Raw genomic sequence first — 15,143 nt, 5'->3', positions numbered from 1 at the left:
AGCCGAAACCACACCACTCACACCGCTGCACTCCAGCCTGGGCGATGGAGTAGGACTCTGTCTCAAAAAAAAAAAAAAAAAAAAAGATCAGGGAGGCCGCACAGGTAGGAAATGTCTTTATTCTTGGCTTTGATTGAGTCATCATGTAGTGTCTGACGTAGATTACACGTTCAAAGGATCTGGCCGGGCACACGCTAGCTACCCCTGCCTGCTGGAGTGGCCCCTCTGGTCCAGACGCCAGGCCTTTGTCCATCACGCCAGGGAAGCCGCCCCCACCATCCCGTTAAGTTCATGCTCCATCCGGGCCAGGGGTCCTGGGAGGACGAGGCTGAGACCTGGATCACCAGTCTCTTTTTGGTTTCATGATCATTTAAAAAAGCAGAAAAGACAAACATTTCACAGTCTTTACAAAACAGAAGTCTGAGGAGAGAAGCCAGGGTCCTGGGTCCCAGGAGGCCCCTCGAGGCCTCAGCGTTCCCTGTCCCTTGAGGTCTGTCTGCAGGCCTGGCCACGGCGCACGTGGCCCCGTCGTGGTCACTGGCCTGAGCCGTAGGGCCAGTTGAAGGTACTCCCCGACAGCAGCATGTCTCTGATCAGCGTCTCGATGGGCGTCTTCCCCACCAGGCGCATGAAGAACAGCTGGGAGATGAGGGAGGCAGGGACCGCGCGCAGGGCGGGGAGCCGCAGCAGCAGGCGCCCAAAGCGCTGGGGCTGGGACGGGTACTGCGCCCGCACGTACTCGGTGAGGGCCACCTGTGCCTTCTCCTGCAGACTCTCCACGTGGGCCGGGTCCGAGAGGCCACAGGCGTCTGGGGGAACAGAGGGAAGTCAGACGGGGTGGGAGGCAGCGGGAGAACACAGGGCCCACAGGGGTGGCTAGGGGACACCAATCGCAACTGTGGGTAAGAACGCCGGGCGTGATGGCTCACACCCACAGTCCAAGCACTCTGGGAAGCCAAGGCAGTAGCATCATGTAAAGCCAGGATTTGAGACCAGCCTGGGCAACATAGTGAGATCCTGTCTCTGCAAAAACAAATTAGCTGGGGCCAAGCACAGTAACTCATGCCTATAATCCCGGCACTTTAGGAGGCTGAGGCAGGTGGATCACTTGAGTTTAGAAGTTCAAGACCAGCCTGGCCAACATGATGAAACTCCATCTCTACTAAAAATAAGAGTAGCCAGGCGTGTTGATGCACACCTGTAGTCCCAGCGACTCGGGAGGCTGATGGGAGGATCACTTGAGCCTGGGAGGCGGAGGCTGCAATGAGCTGGGATCATGCCACTGCACGTGGGCAACAGAGGGAGACTCTGTCTCAAAATAAATATACAAATAAAAAATAGCCAGTTACCCTCACGCCTGTAATCCCAGCATTTTGGAAGGCCGAGGCAGGCGGATCGCCTGAGGTTGGGAGTTCGAGACCAGCCTGGCCAGCATGGTGAAACCCCATCTCTACTAAAAAAAATATAAAACTTAGCCAGGTGTGGTGGCAGGTGCCTGTAATCCCAGCTACTAGGGAAGCTGAGGCAGGAGAATCGCTTGAACCCAGAAGTCAGAGGTTGCAGTGAGCCACAATAGAACCACTGCACTCCAGCCTGGGCAACAAGAGCGAGACTCCATCTCAAAAATAATAATTAAAAAAAAAAGCCGGGGCCGGGCGCAGTGGCTCAAGCCTGTCATCCCAGCACTTTGGGGGGCCGAGGCGGGTGGATCACGAGGTCAAGAGATCGAGACCATCCCGGTCAACATGGTGAAACCCCGTCTCTACTAAAAATACAAAAAAATTAGCTGGGCATGGTGGCGCGTGACTGTAATCCCAGCTACTCAGGAGGCTGAGGCAGGAGAATTGCCTGAACCCAGGAGGCGGAAGTTGCGGTGAGCCGAGATCGCGCCATTGCACTCCAGCCTGGGTAACAAGAGTTAAACTCCGTCTCTAAATAAATAAATAAATAAAAATTAGCCCGGTATGATGGGCTGTGCCTGCAGCCCCAACTACTCAGGGAGGAGGCTGAGGCGGGAGGTTCTCTCGAGGCCAGGAGTTTGAGGCCACAGTGATCCGTGATCATAGCACAGCCTGGGCAACAGAGTAATAAGACCCTGTCTCAAAAAAAAAAAAAAAAAAAAAGGCTTAAACATAAGACCTAACACCATAAAAAGCCGGGGTGGGGGGGGGGCCGAGAACAGGAAACAGGAAGGGGGTGATGGTACCTTGAAATGCAAATGGGAGAATCTAAGGCAGTGCCATTCCTCCAGAGACAGTGAGGTGGTCTCACCTACCCACGGTGGCACAGGGGTGCAGGCAGATGATCTTTCAAGGGTGGTTGGTGCCCAACTGATGCCTTTGGCAGGGAGATAGGTTCTAATTTTTTTTTTTTTTTTTAAGTGTCACTCTGTCTCCCAGGCTGAAGTACAATGGCACAATCTCAGCTCACTGCAACCTCCGCCTCTGGGTTCAAGTGATTCTCCTGCCTCAGCCTCAGGAGTAGCTGGGATTACAGGCACGTGCCACCATGCCCAGCTAATTTTTGTATTTTTAGTAGAGACGGGTTTTGCTATGTTGGCCAGGCTGGTCTTGAACTTCTGACCTCGGCCTCCCAAAGCGCTGGGATTTTAGGTGTCAGCCACCTCACCCAGTCAAGGAGACAGGTTTTAAGGAAGCTTGCAGGGAAAGTGGGGCTGGGAAGGGAATTTGAGGAGGACGACAGAGCCCAGAAGGGCCTGTGCTGTGAGAGAATGTGGCAGTGTCTAGAGAGAGGCCCAAGAAGATGGGAACCCCAGAAAAAATCTGGGAAAACAATAAATAAAGCCGTATTTACTGATTTTTGAGACGTGGTCTCACTCTGTTGCGCAGGCTGGAATGCAGTGGCGTAATCAGAGCTCACTGCAACCTCGAACTCAAGCGATTCTCCCAACTGCTTCCCAAAGTGCCTTGACTGCAGGCCTGAGCAGCCTTGCAGGCCGTATTTATCAGATGAAAGCACCTCCCAGAGTAGCCTGGGTCTGCTTCCGAGCCCCAAAGATACATATGATGGGATCTAGAGCCTTCCAGTAGGGGAAAGAACTCCGAGGAGTCAGGCGGGAGAGATGAAAGGCACAGCACCCTAACGCCTATAACCCTATAGTACTATGGGTGGCTGAGGCAGGGGGATTGTTTGCGCCCAGGAGTTCAAGACCAGCCTGGGCAATATGGTGAGACCCTGTCACTAGAGAAAATGTTTTTTAAACAATTAGCCGGGAATAGTGGTGCACGCCTGTGGTCCCAGCTACTTAGGAGGCTGAGGTGGGAGGGAGGATTGCTTCAGCCCTGGAGGTCGAGGCTGCAGTGAACCGTGTTAGGTTCCTAGTCCCAAAATATAGAAATACAAATAAAAAGATAAAGTGGAAAAACAAAGCTGGCTGCACCGCCAAGTGCTGGAATACAGTTGGGCTACCACTGCTAGAAAGCTGATGTTTATGTTAAGACGATTCTGGGGCTGCCCCGCCCCTCAACGGGAGGGGCCTCCGAGCCACGCCCCTACCTAAATCCCTGCGTCCCTGGCTACCTGGAGATTGCCCGGGGCCAAGGAATCAGGCAGTGGGGGCCTGAGGGGGCCAGAAGCGAGGGGTGAGGACCTTCCCTCCCACATCCCCCCAACTTGGTGCTATCAGTGCTCACTAAGCATGAAGGGCCCTTTGGTGAGGGAGGAGGGGTCTCAGGGACCCTGGGAACAGGAAGATGGGTCTGGGGTCCGGGGTTCAGAGTTCTCCGAGCATCTTGGGATCACGGAGTGGGGGTGTCACAGTGTCACACTGCTTACATCACCCGTCTACGGCCACCCACGACCGCTCGCTCACAGCGCGTGCAGGGCGCCAGGCCTGGGGAGCAGGGCGCTATGGGGGCTGGAGTCTGGGTCCTGACCACCCTCTTCCCAACCACCCTTGGGTCCCCCCACCCCACTGCCCTCTTTGGAGCGCGGCTCACCAGGCGTGAAGAGCGCGATGGCCTTGAGGCAGCCATACTCCGCCGAGTCGACCTGCAGGCGGCCCAGCTTATCCACCTGCTCCTGGAAGGCGCGCACCTGGTCCATGAAGGCCACGGCGCGCTCGGCGGCCATGGGCGCGGCGTGGAGGCCGGCGGCGGCCAGCAGCGGCGCCGTGTGCAGGGGCAGAGCCGCCTGCGCCGCGTTCAGCACGAAGAGCTCGCTCCAGCTCAGGCGCAGCAGCGCCACCTGGTCGGCCACCGGCAGCTCGGGGAAGAAGGGCGCGTGGCGCGCCCACTCCACGGTGCTGAAGAGCAGCCGCGCCGCCAGCTCGCACACGTTGTCGATGCCCAGCACCGCGCCTGCCGCGCCGCCCCCCGCGCCGAAGCGCCCGGCCGCCGCCGGGTAGGGCTCGGCGCGCAGCAGCTGCGCGATCAGCTCGGACACCGGCTGCCCCGGGAAGAGGTCTCCGCTGCCCGCCACCGCCGCCAGCGCCGAGCCCGGGGGGCTGCCCGAGGCGGCGGCCACGGCGCCCGGCAGCGAGTGCGGGATGCGGCCGCGCTGCACCGCTGCGGGAGGCGGGGACAGGAGGGACGTGGGGGCGGGAGGGGAGGCGGGGGCACCGCAGGAAACGGGGGAGGGACAGGAGACGGGGGAGGGGAGGGCGGGTCACAGAAGGCCGGGAGGGGTGGGGACAGGAGGTGGGGGAGACAGGAAGGGGAGCGAGGGGTATAGAGAGAGGAGAGAGACAGAGGAGAGGGGAAGGAATGAGGGGCCATGTAGATGCCCAGAGAGACATGGGGCGGGGTGGGGGGCCAGGTAGGGAAAGACAAGGCAGGAAAAGTAAGGAAAATAACGGGGGGAGACAAAAGTCATCAAGGGGTCACTCAGGCCCTCCCCTCCATAGCCCCCAGGCCCACAGCCTTTCCCAGAACGCCCAACCCCATCCCATGGGCGCCAGGCTGTTTAGAAAGTCAGGGGCCAGGAGCCCCGGTCCAGGTCCAGCCACCACCCCCACACCCCTCAGCTGCTGGGGACAAGGAGGGGCATGCCTTGGAGCCTCAATCTGTTAGTCATGGGGTTCCCGGAGCTGAGGACGGGGCCATGGATGACTTGGGGCACCCTGGCTAGCTTGGTCCCCAAATCAAGAAATCAGTACTCTCGCCCACCTTCCATGCCCTCCCCACCAGATGGTGACCCCTGAGGGCAGGTCTGGTCTGTCTGGGTCCCTGCAGAGGCCACAGTTCAGGGAAGGTTTGGGAGGGCCCCGCAGTAGGGAGGGGTCCCGGGGGGCTGTAGTAGGTCCTCAGTAAACATTAGCCGCCATCAGTAGCGTTGAAGGGGGGACGCCCTGCTGCTGGTCTCAGCACATGTCTGCAGTGACCAGGTGGGTGAGAAAGGGGAAACTGAGGCAGGAAGCGGAAAAGGGCCACGTGCCTGCCTGGCTTGTGCTGGGGTGGCAGGGCAGACTGGGCTGGCTGCCAGCAGACTAATTAATGAGCTTTAATGAGTTGGCATGCCCATCTCATCACCCCTGTGAACTCCAGGTCAACTCGTGTAGAGAATGGAGAGGGGAATGCGGGCAGACGCCAGGGGCTAACGGAGCTGAGCGGAGAAGCAGGGGCCGGGTTCCAGCGCGCTCCAAGGAGTCCCTGAGTCTGAGTCAACTGTGAAATGGAGAGAGCTGGACCAGGCCCAGAAGTAGCTCCCTGGTCCTCCTCGCTTTGCTAATGGTTGTGAGCAACCTCTACTCCCTCACCAGGCCGCGTTCCCACCCCAGCGCCTTTGCCTTTGCGTCTCTTCTTCACTCTTCCCCAAACCCTTCCCAGCTCTTCAGCCCAGACTCTGCAGGCTCAAATCCCAATGACAGCTCTCTTGCTCTCTGACCAATGGCCTCACCAACCCATGTGTAGCTCAGTTTCCTCAACTGTAAAATGCAGACAGTGGCTCCCATTTGCAAGCCCAGCACTTTGGGAAGCTGAGATAGGAAGATCGCTTGAGCCCAGGAGTTCGAGACCAGCCTGGGCAATATAGCGAGACCCCACCTCTACAAAAAATTAAGAAATTAGCCCAGCATGGTGGCGAACGCCTGTAATCCCAGCTACTCAGGAGGCTGACGTGGGAGAATCACTTCAACCAAGAGATTGAGGCTGCAGTGAGCTACAATCACACCACTGCACTTCAGCCTGGAAGATAGAGTGAGACTGTATCTCAAAAAAAAAAAAAAAAAAAAAAAAAGGGAAAGAAAAGATGAAAAAGAGCACAACTGTGGTGGCTCGCGCCTGTAATCCCAGCACTTCGGGAGGCTGAGGTGGGTGGATGGCCTGAGCTCAGGAGTTCGAGACCAGCCTGGGCAACACAGTGAAACCCCGTCTCTACTAAAATAAATAAAAAATAAGCCAGGGCGTGGTGGCGTGTGCCTGTAGTCCCAGCTACATGGGAGGCTGAGACAGAATTTCTGGAATGCAGGAGGTGGAGGTTGCAGTGAACCAAGATCACGCCACTACACTCCAGCTTGGGCAACAGAGCGAGACTCCATCTCAAACAAAAGAAAAAAAAGAAACAACTTCAAAGCAGGAGAGGCTCAGGTCAGACATTGGAAAGAACTGCCAGCCTGGCCCAAGGCACGGTCCCTGGAGGGCGGGACCTAAAACCCAGCATGGTAGAGGTCTCGTCCAATAGGCTAGATCGGGTGTCCCCAAACTTTTTACACAGGGGGCCAGTTCCCTGTCCCTCAGACCGTTGGAGGGCCGCGACATACTGTGCTCCTCTCACTGACCACCAATGAAAGAGGTGCCCCTTCCTGAAGTGCAGCGGGGGGCCGGATAAATGGCCTCAGGGGGCCGCATGCAGCCCGCCGGGCCGTAGTTTTGGGACGCCTGGGCTAGATTCTATTCCTGAACCCCAGAAATCCATGTGGAAATCTCTGGGTTCTACTTGAATCCTAAGGGGCTTTGGCAGAGTTCTAGGCCCAGCGGTCCCCTGTCCACCCAGGTCCCCTGAGCAGAGAGACACAGCTGGGCCTCACTCTGACTCCCAGCACCCGGGGTCAGGAGAAAGGGTAAGCTGCCCTTTGCCTTAATCGGGCAGAGTTCCTGCCTTGGGCAAACAAAAAGCATGGGTGAAGGGTGGAGGGGAAGCAAATCAAATAAAAACAACACACACATCATTGTTCAGAAGGCGGTGTCCGGGTGAGGAGACAAGGAGGTCACCCAGGTGTCAGGGCCAGGGGACCAGCCTCTGAGGCCGGGGTTGGGGATACTTGGGGAGGGGAGCTCCTGCAAGAGAAGAGGGCTGCGGAAAGTCCCTTGTGGGCCCAAGTAGTGACGTCCCTGGCCTTTCAGCTCCACGGCAGCAACCAGGGGGCCACGGATTCTAATTGGATTCCTCCAGCCCGGAGCCAGAGCGTACCGCACGGGATTAAGGGATCGGTGGTAATGAGGTTAGCAGGTACTGGCCCCGGCCCCCTGAGGCTCCCAGACCCCTGTGAAAGGGAGGGAAGAAGGGAGGAAGCTGTTTGCTCACCCCGGCCCCAGCCGCTGTGATCGTCCCCAGCGGGTACTCACCCTCCTTCCTCATGCCCACCCGGAAGCACTTCTTGAGCCGGCAGTACTGGCACTGGTTCCGGTGGTGCTGGTCGATCTGGCAGTCACGGTTGGACCTGGGGTATACAGAGACCAGGGCTCCCTGAGACCCCTACGTCCGCTCCCCAAACCAGCCTCTGAGCTGCCTCTGGAGGCTGCCCCTCAGAAATACTAGGAGTGGCCCTGTGGATGGGGGAGGTAGCCCCGAAGGGGAACCAGAGCTCAGCTTGCAGGTCTGCAAAGCAGACACGATAACCCGGATGGGTGGTGATGGATGAAGAGGAGTCTGTGGAAAAGCAGATGAGCACCCCAGGGAGGGCACACTGGCACTGGGTTTTGAAGGATGAATAGGAGTTCTCCAGGTGAATGGAGAGGTGAACCCAGGAAGAGGGTACAGCCATAGCAAAAGGGTTGAAATGCACAAACCCTAAAGGGTTCCACTTTATTTGGTCACTGTCAGGCTGAGCAGGGTCATTGTCTTTAAAATGACGTGAAGGCAGAGAGGACACGGACAGCGAGCTGGGCTTTGTGAGTTAACCAGGGGTCAGGCCAGGGGCTAGTGGTCTACAGGGACACAGCATTATCACCCACCAGAGGCCCACACCAATGAAGGAATAAGTAAAACTGACTCCAGTCCTCTGTTCTCAAGACCCCACACCTACAGTCCTATTTCGGGAGGACCACCCCACGCCTAGGCAAGCCCGATACTCCTGGTCAGCCCTCAGTGAATGCTGCTGCCTCTTGCAGGGACCAGACAGGTGGCCCCACCCTGAGAGGTAGTGAGCTCCCCGTCCAGAGTCAGCCCCAAGCAGGAAGGTCCAGGCCCTTATACTTCAAATGTCCCCAGAACCTTCTCCCCTCGGCCCCTGCCCTTGGACTCCCCTGGTGTCTTGCCACCAGGAGCTAGGGGTTCTCCAAGGCCTGGGGTCCGAGCTACATACCCAGAGGACACATAGGGACAGTCACAGAGTTGAAGGGCCACTTAAGGGAATGAAACAGATGCATCTCAGCTGTTTGCGGTGGCTCATGCCCGTAATCCCAATGCTTTGGGAGGCTGAGGCAGGCGGATGGCTTGAGGTCAGTTCCAGACCAGCCTGGCCAACGTAGTGAAACCACATCTCTACTAAAAATACAAAATGAGCCGGGCACGGTGGCACATGCCTGTAATCCCAGCCACTTGGGAGGCTGAGGAAGGAGAATCGCTTGAAATTTGGAGGCAGAGGTTGCAGTGAGCCAAGACTGAGCCACTGCACTCTAGCCTGGGCAACAGAGTGAGACTCTGTCTCAAAAAAAAAAAAACAAAGGGCCGGGCTCGGTGGCTCACACCTGTAATCCCAGCACTTTGGGAGGCTGAGGGGGGTGAATCACGAGATCAGGAGTTTGAGACCAGCCGGGCCAACAAGGTGAAACCCTGTCTGTACTAAAAATACAAAAAACTAGCCAGGTATGGTGGCGGGCACCTGTAATCCCAGCTACTCGGTAGGCTGAGACAGGAGAATCGCTTGAACCCAGGAGGTGGAGGTTGCAGTGAGCAGAGATCACAGCACTGCACTCTAGCCTGGACAACAGACTCGTCTCAAAAAAAAAACAGATGCATCTGAACTGCAGACACCCAGCCCCACCCCTCAGGTGGTGACTGCCCCACTCAGCCTTGGTTTCCTCACCTGCAATGGGACACCAGATAACTCTGTGGGTCAGGGGAGTTCACGGGGTGGGGTGCGGGGGTGGGGGGGTGCGGGGACAGTGTCAAGAGAGACCCAGGCCCCAGCCCAGGAAGCCATTGGCAGACTTAGGGATGCCCAGGCTCTGCGCCTCCCCCAACCCCACCCCCGGGATCCTGCAGTGCCAGCCGCTGAGCCCCTGGGAAGAGGCCTCTCTAGGGCACAGGGAGCTCAGGCAGAACCAGAACAAAGCCCAGCGGGGCTGTGGGAGGATACAGAGCAGCCGGGTGGAAACACCCCTGCCTGGGGCGGCCCTGCAGGCAGGCAGGCAGGCAGGCAGGCCCCAGCTCAGAGGCCCCTGACCTCAGGGGAGGCCCTGAACCTTCCGTCCCAACTTGCCCGGCTGTGGAATTGGGACAGACCCATCCCTCCAAGGAAGAAAACAGTTCTTCCTGTTATCCCACCTAAAGAGCACATGCTTTTTTGCCCAACCCCATGGCCCAAATCAGCCTCCTCCCTGGGCTTCTGGCCACCAGTCCAATTTGATCAGATCCCTCCCCTGCTCACACACCTTCTACGGCTCCTCACTACCCTCAGCCAGCATTTCAGGCCCACCTAGCTCTGACTTCTCCCACGGCTGTGCAGTCTCCTCTTACAGCACAGCTCTGCCAGTGTGCCACTAAATGTTTTGTCTGGCTGGCATGCCCCTGTGGCCTTCCATCTGCCAATTCCATGCTTTGAGGCTCATGTCCCGTAGCCTCCTCTAGGGAGCCCTCTCTGACCTCCAGGCAGAGTCTCTGCTCTGTCCGTGGGACCCCACATGTCACAGGCTTGGGGCGTCTGTCTCACTGTGTCTCCTCCAGACTGGGGGCTTCTTGGGTGCTAGGCTTGGAGCTGGGGTCCCCCTGGAGGGGCGAGCATCAAACCACCCAGGCTAGGCCCCAGCAGGACCCCGCCAAATCCGTCTGAAAATCAAGATGGAATGGTGGCTTCACCAGGTCACACAACTCACACAGCACAAAGCTGCCAGCTCCAAGCAAGGCCCCCCAAAACTTGGTGCTCCCTGATCCCACCCTCAGGAAGCCCCTGGGACCCCAAAATTGCCTGAGCCCCCTGCCTTGCCCTCCCCAAAGATATGACCAGAGAGCAGGCAGTTTTCCAGCAGCAAGAATGAGGCCAAAGTCTAGTGGCCCAGTTTGTGCTCCTGGAGGAGGGAGCAAGGTGCCACACAGGGCCACACCAGGCCAGCCCTGACCCAGGACCTGGGGCCAAACTCCACCCTCGGGTACCTGGGGCCCTATTTGGTGGCCTCAGCCAACAAGCCTTCCATCAGCCGTTCTCCCTGGGGACACCCCAATCCGGACTCAGCGGTCCCGTCCCTAGCCCCACAGTTCCCCCTGCAAAGCCCCAACTCAGGAGGGTCCCTACATGTGCCACGGATGGCATGCCCCTGGACCTCTCTTTGGGCCTCTATTTTGTGCAGCTGGGAGATAAGACTGCCTAGACCCGCCCTGCCGAGCCCCTGCATGCACCTGGGGTGCAGAGTAGGGGCTTGTAAACGGACGGATAGGATGCTCACGCGCGAACCGTGGGAAAAGAACTCCGGGCTGCACAAGCCCGATCGCTTTCCTTGGGGACCTTCCGCCAGAACAGCTAGCGAGGCCACGCCCTGCCAGAAAGGTCTCCGACCTGGGACAGCCCGGGGCGCCTTCTCGGAAACGTTTCACACCCTGCCCGTCTCATAAACACCCAAAGTTTAAGGGATTTTTCCAGGAGCCCCAGGTCTGCACCCACCTCCGGGGGAGGGGGACGCTTCAGTCAATTCCGGTGGCCCTGCCGGCCCTCCAGTGGCGATTTCCGGTGACCCAAGGCCCAGAGTGAGCCCAGGGGGGGTTCCCTGGGATGGCAGGCCCAGCGACCACCCCCATCCCCACCGCTGGGCCTCTCACGCGAAGAAGGCCGCCCCGTGCCACCCCAGCCTCCCTCCGTCCGCCGCCTCGGTAGCCACAGCGACTTTGGAAGTGATATTTGACCCCAAGGGCGCGCCGTATCGATCCGCGCGGCCGCAGACAATGGCCCCTGGACGCTGCGAGCTCCACGGTCCAAGTTTCACGTTCGATTCCCTTGAGGACATCCCGCGTGCCGAGATCCCCGAGAGCGGGTGCCCTGGGGTCGGGATGCCATCCCTGACAGCACCCCTCCCCCCCCCGCGCGGAGATGACCCCTCCCCAGAGAAAAGGCGGGGAGGAAGGAGGAGCGAGTAACTGGGGCAAAAGCCTCCAGGGACCACCTAATGGGGGTAACCTGCAACGATGCAGCGCCGACTGTATACATAATCCCAGCTATGGAATGTGGGAGGCGGTGCTGTGCCCCTATCTCAGAGCGGGCAGTGGAGGCCCAGGGAAGGTCAGTGCCAGGCCCAAGGTGACCGAGCGGGTCAGAGGCCCGCCCCAGGTCGGGGCCCGCTGCACGCGGCGGCGCGCGGATGAGGGGGCTCACCGGCAGGTGTAGCTGAGGTTGCGGCGGATGCTCCGCTTGAAAAAGCTCTTGCAGCCCTCACAGGTGAAGACGCCGTAATGCTTGCCGCTCGACTTGTCCCCGCACACCACGCAGTCCACCTGCAGCCCCGGCCGCTCCTCGTCGCCCGGCTCAGCGTCGCTGGCGGCACCGGGGGGCGAGGCCGAGTCGTCCTCAGCCGCGCGCGGGTAGCCGCCCGCCTTGTCCACGCCGTTCGTGTCGCCGCCGGGGCCGCCCCAGCCGCCGGTCACCATGGCCATAGCCCCAGGGCAGCGGGGCCGGGGCGCCCCCTCCGCGCTCTTCCCTCCGGGCACCCCTCTCAGCCCGGGGGACCCTACGCGGCGCGCATCCGGCCCCGGCGCGCGGGGGGCACGGGCTGCACCCCCCAAAAAAGTTTTGCAGCAACTTCCTGCGGCCGGTCCGCGCGCCCCGGCGGAACTGGTCGGGCCGGTTCCAGGCCAACTTTCCCACGCGGGCGCGGGGCCGGGCCCGGGGCCGGGAGGGGCGCGCTAGAGGCGCGGGCCAGGGGCCCCGAGGACTCGCGTCCCGCCACCCTGGGGCCCCGGCGGGGGCGCGCGGGCCATGGCCCGGCCCGAGCCGCGCAGGGGGCGCCCTCTGGCCTGGCCGCCGCTTGCCCGGGGGCTGCGGCCAACTCAGCGGGCCGCCATCCGAGCGCGGGAGGCCGGGGGGAAAGTTTGGCCGCAAGTTGCGCGGCCGCCCGTGGCGGGGGGGGAGGGGCGGCGGGCGCGCGCCGGGGCCGGTCGCCGCGCCCCCCGGGTCCCCGGGCGCCCGCGACTGCCGCTGCGGGCCTGCAGGGCCGCGGGGCCGGCGCCTCCGGAGCTGCCGCCCCCGCTGCGGCCGCTCCCGCCTGGCCTGGGCCTGCGCCTGGGCCTGAGCCTCGCTCTCGCCGCCGCCACCGCCGCCGACCCCGCGCGCCGGCCTCGCGCTGCGGCCGGTTTGACACACAGCGTTCCATTCGCGGGGCGGGCGGGGGGCGGGGGCGGGGGCAGGGGCGCGCGCCGCGGGCTGGGGGCGGGCGCTCGTTGCCCCGGCGACGGCCGCCCTTATAAGGGCATGGGTGGCCGCGCGCGGCGCCGGGCGATCCGGCCGGCGGGAGGGACGGGGGCCGAGCGCGGGGCCGCGGGGTCTGACCCTCCCCCGCCTGCCCCTGCCCCTCCCCCCGCACCCCCGCCCTCGCCCTCGCCCGGCTCCAGCCTTAACCCCTGCGGGGCCGCGGCGAGAGCCGGGGCCGCGGCGAGAGCCTGAGCCGCGCCTGCCCTCTGCCCTTCTTGATCCTCGCCAAGATGTCTCTCCAAGGCCCTCCCCCTCCACCTCTGGCCTTGGACGTCGGTTCGCTCGATCACCCTCGAGGCGCCCCTCGGAACCTCCCCCCGCCCCACCATTCCCGGCAAAGCAGTGATGGGGGTCCAGTGGCACCCGGGGGGGCACGCCCCTGCGCAAGACACACGCGCGCGAGACACACACACACACACACACCCTAGATTGTGTTTGCTTCCTCTTCCAGAAAGTCGCGGCGTCTGACCCCCACCCCACCCTTTCTCTGCTTGGGTTAACACCTGGTGCCCGGAATCTCTAGGGGGAAGGGATGTTGTGGTCTGAGACCGGCTGGCCGGGCCGCGAGGTCAGGGGGCCCCTCTCCAGAATTTCTGCCTCCGGGGGCAGGGCGCCCACCCGCCCCGCGGCTGGAGGCGACAGGCATGCCCACCACCCCTGCCGAGGGCCTGCCCCTTTTCCCTTTTAATTTCCTTTTCTTTCTGTATTTTACAGAAAGGGCTTGGCCTGGCGGCCGGCTGGACTGCAGATGTCTCTTCCAGGCGCCCGGGAGCCTCGCAGCTGCCGCCGCCTCCAACTCACCCCATCCCCCAGAACCGGGGCTGGGGCCCCGACCAGCATTTATTGGGCACCCTTTGTATGCGATGCCCTGGCTCGTGATCTGGGGAAGCCTGGGCCTCTGGCTATGGGCGGGTTAACCTTTAACCGGCTGGAAAAGCCCTTCCAGGAGTGACCTTTCACCTCGGAGTCCTGCAGCCCCAGCCACCCAGAATGTGATCCCACCCTGCCCTGAGCCCAGAGCTGGACACCAGAGCTTGTGGCTCGGTCTCTCAGAGGTCCGGCCAGGACAGCGCCCTCTGTATACCTCCTCCTCTGCCTCCCACTCCCCTCGTGAGACTTGAAGGATTGCCCTCCCTGGAATAGGGGGAAAGATGCTTAGAGATCTTGCAACACTTAAAAAGAAACTAAGGTTCTGGGAGGGCCGGGCACACCCAGCCCTCGGCCTCTCAACCTCCTTCAGGGACGCTCTGGCTGCCTGCGAGGTCGAGGTGGTGGTAGTAAATACAGAAAACAGGAAGGACTCGGATTAGACATGAGCAAGGACTTCCCGTGGGTCTAGAGTCAGGTTCTGCCCACAGCCTGATGTAATCCCTGCTGGCAGAGAGGAAAGTGTGGGTGGGCAGAGAAGACCCTTTGGTTCTGAAGCTGCATGGGAATGTGACTGGTTATGTGGGGTGAGGACAGGATCCTAGGTCCCTTGCCTGGACCTGCTAGGATCTTCGGTGGGGGCACTGGGGTGGGGGTCTCAGAGAGGGAATTGAAAAGAGGGATTTATACCAGAGACAGGCGTGGTGGCTCATGCCTGTAATCCCAGCACTTTGGGAGGCTGAGTCAGGAGGATTTCTTGAAGCCAGGGTTTCAAGACCAGCCTGGGCAATAAAGCGAGACCCGTCTTGAGCCCAGGTGTTCAAGGCTGCAGTGGGCTATCATCACGTCACTGCACTCCAGTCTGAGCAAGACCCTGTCTCAAAAAAAGAAGAAAAAGAAAAAATAAAGAGGGAGAGAAGACTCAAGTAATCAGGGGCCTGTGAAGGAGAGGGAGCAGAGAACTAGGTTTGAGAGAGACAAGTATCGAGAGGGGGCTGAGGGCTGGGTGGGGGGTTGGGGGGAAGAAGGGCCACTGAGATTCCAGAAACTCCAGCAGTTCCAGTCCCCAAGGCTGGTCCACCCCCTCCCAATAGCCCAGCCACCCCTGTGCCCCCCTGGGGCCCGCCTGGGGGGTGAGTTGAGGCTCAGCCCCGCCTCCCTGACCCCTGCCCGCGGCCCCGCGGTAACATTTGACCTTGTGGCAGCCACAAACCAGGGACAAAGAGACCTAGGCCCATCTGCCAAGGGGGCGCCCGTGGGAATGGCGGATCCTGCTGGGGCAGCCTGGGAACCTGTCCCGCCCCACCCCCCAACATGTGACCTTGGCTCCAGTGCCCCTCCAAGGCCAACCTGGTGGGACTGGGAGCTCTGTGGGGGGAGGGGGGACGGGGACAGAGAGGAAATTCAGTTTCTCTGCCGGCCGGCCCTAACGTGAGCAAAGTAGTCCGGTCTGCCTCCATTTCCCTGCTTTCTTCAAAGCTGG

General features: G+C 60.8%; 1 protein-coding gene across 1 annotated transcript; it reads right to left on the bottom strand.

The window, feature by feature from the left end:
* Positions 1 to 101: 101 nt before the first annotated feature.
* NR2F6 (nuclear receptor subfamily 2 group F member 6) lies at positions 102 to 12,469 on the bottom strand. The gene is made up of 4 exons (XM_039467070.2): positions 11,702 to 12,469; positions 7,524 to 7,618; positions 3,960 to 4,526; positions 102 to 809 (listed from the first exon to the last, which is right to left on the bottom strand). The coding sequence occupies exons 1-4, from the start codon at positions 11,977 to 11,979 to the stop codon at positions 535 to 537; spliced, it is 1,215 nt and encodes a 404-aa protein (XP_039323004.1). The 5' UTR covers positions 11,980 to 12,469; the 3' UTR covers positions 102 to 534.
* Between the last annotated feature and the right edge of the window lie 2,674 nt (positions 12,470 to 15,143).

This window comes from Saimiri boliviensis, chromosome 14 (assembly GCF_048565385.1).
Source record: "Saimiri boliviensis isolate mSaiBol1 chromosome 14, mSaiBol1.pri, whole genome shotgun sequence".
Taxonomy (NCBI): Eukaryota; Metazoa; Chordata; class Mammalia; order Primates; family Cebidae; genus Saimiri; species Saimiri boliviensis.
This window is presented reverse-complemented; position numbering and strand designations above follow the sequence as displayed.

Bases quoted from the DNA above. Each gene is read 5' to 3' on its own strand.
- NR2F6 (XM_039467070.2), bottom strand. From the start codon at position 11,979: ATGGCCATGGTGACCGGCGGCTGGGGCGGCCCCGGCGGCGACACGAAC. The intron at 7,619-11,701 runs GTGAGCCCCCTC...TGTATACCCCAG, and splicing joins AACCTCAGCTACACCTGCCG to GTCCAACCGTGACTGCCAGA. The intron at 4,527-7,523 runs GTGAGTACCCGC...CGCCTCCCGCAG, and splicing joins GGTGGGCATGAGGAAGGAGG to CGGTGCAGCGCGGCCGCATC.